Source organism: Hydra vulgaris, chromosome 09 (genome assembly GCF_038396675.1).
Source record: "Hydra vulgaris chromosome 09, alternate assembly HydraT2T_AEP".
Taxonomy (NCBI): Eukaryota; Metazoa; Cnidaria; class Hydrozoa; order Anthoathecata; family Hydridae; genus Hydra; species Hydra vulgaris.
This window is the reverse complement of record NC_088928.1, coordinates 39,714,353-39,719,260: the sequence shown is the minus strand read 5'-3', so window position 1 is coordinate 39,719,260 and position 4,908 is coordinate 39,714,353. Positions and strand designations below refer to the sequence as shown.

Below are 4,908 nucleotides of genomic sequence, written 5' to 3'. Positions count from 1 at the left end.
AGATGCCGATCGTAAACAGTTTTTGATTAATATCAATTTGCTAAAACTTTTTTCACCCGTAGCTACATTTAATGGCAATTTAAAAAACAAACTTAAGTTTTTTTTCTATATTTGGGTATGATTCTTGCAGTTCCCATTTTCATAAAATATTTAACAACTCCAGATAGCATATTTCATGAACAATTTTATCTTGCATAATCGCTGTAATATGGTATTTGAAACATTTCACTTCAATTTTTAATTGCTCTTCATCGACACCTGATCATTTTTTGCATACCAATTCAACTTGCTTTTCAAATTGATCTGCGGTCATATTCCCAAATGCTTGAGCCGTTAAGAAGTTAAATTCTTCTTCTATATTTTTAAGGTTTTCAAATCTTTCAGTTAATTGCATTATTATACTATCAAGCACTAAATCTATGACTGCCTCAAAGTTTTCGGTTTCATCTTCAGCTACCCTGGATTTTCCTTCTTTTTTCTTCTTCCTTTTCTTTTCTTCTTCTTTTTCGTTCATTTATAAATTCTATGTTCATTTTTTCACATATTTTTTTAATCTGACGAAAAACTTTATTGATTTTATATCACTTTAAAAATACTAAAAATAATCTATAATGCCTCTTATTAGTATAAAGGATTTGTAAATATCCTGATCTCTTTTTTTGTAGATAAAATTACATTGTTTATACGCTCCAGAATTGCCATACATATAAAAATGCATAAACTTATACGAATAAAAACATTAGTAGAAAGATATATAGATATAACGCATAGATAGATATATAGATATAACGATATATAGATATAATAGATATAACGCATCTCCAACAGAATGATCATCTTGAATTTTATTTAGCACTGAAATAATAGATACTAAATTTTCTTTTTCAGCATTAATGCATTAAATTTTGCACACCATCTTGTATCAGCAGCCATTTTAAGACTGATTCCGCTTATAGATGTGAGTAGATGTAAAATGTATGTTCTGGCTCATTTTGCTTTTAACCATTATTATAACCACAATCTTATATATTAAAATATTTAATCTCAGTTAGAATTTCAACCCTATTACGTTTTCTGCTTCATTTCGCTTTTAATCTCAGTCACAACTTAAACTTAACCATGAATAACTTATTTTTTCTCACATCGAATTCAACCACGATGTTAATAATTGTGAAAATGTTTGAAGGCAATCTTTATTTATTATGTTCCTGTTCAGTTGCATGCTCTATCGATTTATTTCTTAATTTATAGTGTCCATATGCTAATGTATGAATTCCATCTTCTAATATGACTCTTTTATCGTCTTCTGCACTAAGTGCTACTTTGTTAATTTCTTCTGTAAATACTTCATGTCCATGTGATCTTATAATATTCATTTTCCTAATGTGCTCTTTTCTATTAAGTAAACAATCTTTATAATTGTTGTGTGTTATATAGTTCTTAACAACATTCCTTTTTACACCTTTACATTTTTTGTTTTCTTTTTCATGAATCTTGTATGAATACAACTTGGATCTTAATCCTACAAATTCTTCAATTTGTTTTCCTCCTGCTTCATCTTTGAACATTCCAATTACTTTTTTATTTAATCCAACTTTAAATCCGTTATTAATTGCTGAATGATTTGGATTGAACTCACTTGTATCAAATTTACTTTCAATATCATTTTTAATATCTTCATAAATATCTTCTGTTTTTATTTCATAAGCTAATGAATCTGTATCTGTGAATAAGAGTTTCGCATTATCAGAATATTTCTTCTTTATGTAATCATAATGGAATTCATACATTAAAGTTTTGCTCAAATCTGATATACTCATTCCTAAGTAAATGGGTTTATTATACTTTAATTTGGTTCTCTTCATGTGAATTGCTATTAAATTTTCATCAAATATGGTGCGACGTTCATAGTTTGGCTTTGCTGCTAATTTAATAGCCATATCTCTATCAGTTACTAATCTAACATCAACTCTTTTTTCAATATTTTCCATTGTCTTGCCAAAGACTGAATTGTTCATAAGTTTAAAAAAGTCTTTCTCAAAATCATTTGTTGCTTGAGTTCTTAGATTAGTATTTAGTTCTATGTATTGTTTTAACCAATCGCTTTCTTCAAATGCTATACCTCTATGGATTTTTGTGATAACTAAACCTAATCTCTCATATAGCTTTAGATTCTCATAATGAATCACATAATTTTTCTTATGATTCAAGTTTGGAATTAATTTTTCGACTTTATCGACTTTTATCCTTTCAGGAGCAAGTGGGTAGTCATTATGTTCATCATGAAGATGATCTGGATAATCTAAATCAACTTCAAGTATACATGGAATTGATTTCCAATCTTTAAGATCATCCATCCATTTAAATCCATGTGAAGGAAGAGGCTTACTCATAGCCCATCTATATAGATTATTAGCATCTAGATATTGAATAAATTGTGATGGTTTAGTTTCATCATAATTATCCATATACTTATTATTAGAATTACCTAATCTATTTGAAATTGTACTAATTCCACCTCTTATTCCATTTTGTATCATGAGGATCATATCATAGTCAGAAATTAATTCTAGATTTATTTTTGTTAATTTTAAAGCTGCATCCCATGCTAATCCAGGAGATGTAAAATACCAAGCTGGATCTAGTTTATAATTTTTCATACATACATTTCTAAAATTTTCAAAAACATCTGCTAATAACAATACATCTGAAACATTATATAAATCATGGTAATCTCTAAATGTTTTACAATTAAATTTGTTCCATACATTTTGAGCATGTAAGTAATTATCATCGCTAACTCCTTCATCATTTAATTTTGAAAAGAATGATTCTTTTGGTGGTAAACATATTTCATTAAACTTATCGATAGAATCAACCCAATCAAATGGATATATTCCTTTTTTTAGTAACAAATCTAATTGTTCTCCTGAATTGTATTTTCCTATATTATTTGATCTTTCGTCAAGTTTTTCGATAAAGCATCTAAAGAAGATGACATAAACTTATAACTATCTAAGAAACGAAGTTCTCTCTTAATTTTAATTTTCTTGCCTTGTTTATTAGTAAATTCTCCAACTATAACCTCTCTAGAAAAGCTAATATACTTTTCTTCATTATTTGGTATGCAGTTTATCCTACCTCCAGATAATTTCTTGATGAATAAATGACTATCATATCCAGATAAGTTATGAAATAATACTGGAAAGAATTTAGGAATTTTATATTTTAAGTTACAATTATTATGAGCAGCGCCTCTGTATTTTCCAGTTAAATGGCAATGATCTCTAACTCGATCTTGCCCAAGTGTTTTTCCACAAATGTGGCAATTAACTTCTGCATTAAATTGAACTTTATTTTTATGTGTAAATATCATACTTTTAGGAAATTTAATCATCTCGTAAATATTCTTAATATCATCTATTAATCTATTAACAAATATTTGCGCTATATCATCATCTTCGCTATTTGCAGTAAATGTTACTAATTTACCTTTATAATAATTTTCATCAAAACATTTAATATAGTAACAAAATGAACTTGGTAAATGCTTTTGATATTTTTTAGTGTAAGATTCATTAGGATTTGGCGTACAAGTATTAATAGGTTTAATAAAACTCTCAAAGTCAGCATATATTACAAATGGGATTCTCATCGATTTATTATATTGATTAAATTGCATTGTTGAACCTTGTTGTGGAAGTTCAATACGTACTGAATCATGTGTATTGCAATATAATTTATGATTAGATAATGCTTCTTCAGAATTATATCCAAGTAAACAATTTCTACAATAATGTTTAACATTTGTTCTTTTTGATGTTTGTGAAGAAAGTAATCTACTTAAATTAGTTATTAAGCAATAATGGCTAATAACTTCTATCTTATCATTTGAATTATCTTCATCATGTGAAGTACTATCACTTGAGATTAATAATAAATCTATTAAATGCTTGCGATCATTATTCTTTGAAATGCGTAAAGGATAGATTGATCTATCATATCCATACACATTCACACTTATATCTTGATTATTTTTCTCAAATTGATCAATTTGATCTAACGAGACAGGAAATTCTATTTTATCCCAATTTATTTTTTCAGCTTGTATTTTAAGATCATTATCTATTCTTTCAGAATTTTTATCTTTAGGGTTTAAAAATCTTGCGATACACCACTTAAAGCATTGATTATCTTTATTTTTTATATTAATAATAGCTTTTTTAGCTGTTAAATATTCATTAAGTGGAATATATGAATTTCCTTTAAGTGGCTTATATGTTATAAAATTTATATCCATTTTTTTGACGCAAACAAATTTCCATTGTGAATTTTCCTGTAAAAATTTTGACATTTCTTCTAAAATTTTAGCCTTTATTTCTTCATATAATTTATTTAAATCTGTTGATTCTAATATAACAGTACTTTTAACACCAAATGGAACACTTTTTCTTTCATTTGTTTCTGATACAATACTTATTTGCTCCATTTCACATATAAGAACTAAATAAACTTTTGAATTTTTATTTTCTTTAAGCACTTTAATTGCATTATTTTTAGCCTTATCTAAAAACGATGAAGCATCATAACCTTTCAATCCTTTAACTGAATATTGCTTTGCAACATTTCTAATAGCTGATGTAGATAAGCTAAACTCGAATTTTTTTTTAATATAATTTACTGACTCTTTATTAATGTTTGATGTTGTTTCTTCTAATTTTTTCTTAATATCATCTGGTATATAGGGCTTAACTAGTTCTAATGCTTTATTATAACTATTTATAATATCTGAAATTTTTTCATCAATGCTCTAAGTGGAAGATTTTATTACTGGAACACGATTTACTTGGGCATTTTTATGTGAAGTATGTCTTTTTTTGTGATGTGTCTTATATTGAGGTTGATCAT

At 26.7% G+C, this 4,908-nt stretch overlaps 1 protein-coding gene across 1 annotated transcript; it reads right to left on the bottom strand.

Annotated features, from left to right (window-relative positions):
* Positions 1 to 1,193: 1,193 nt before the first annotated feature.
* On the bottom strand, positions 1,194 to 4,908 carry LOC136085468 (uncharacterized). The gene is made up of 3 exons (XM_065806777.1): positions 4,847 to 4,908; positions 3,108 to 4,775; positions 1,194 to 2,985 (listed from the first exon to the last, which is right to left on the bottom strand). Exons 1-3 carry the CDS (start codon positions 4,906 to 4,908, stop codon positions 1,194 to 1,196), a joined length of 3,522 nt encoding a protein of 1,173 aa, XP_065662849.1.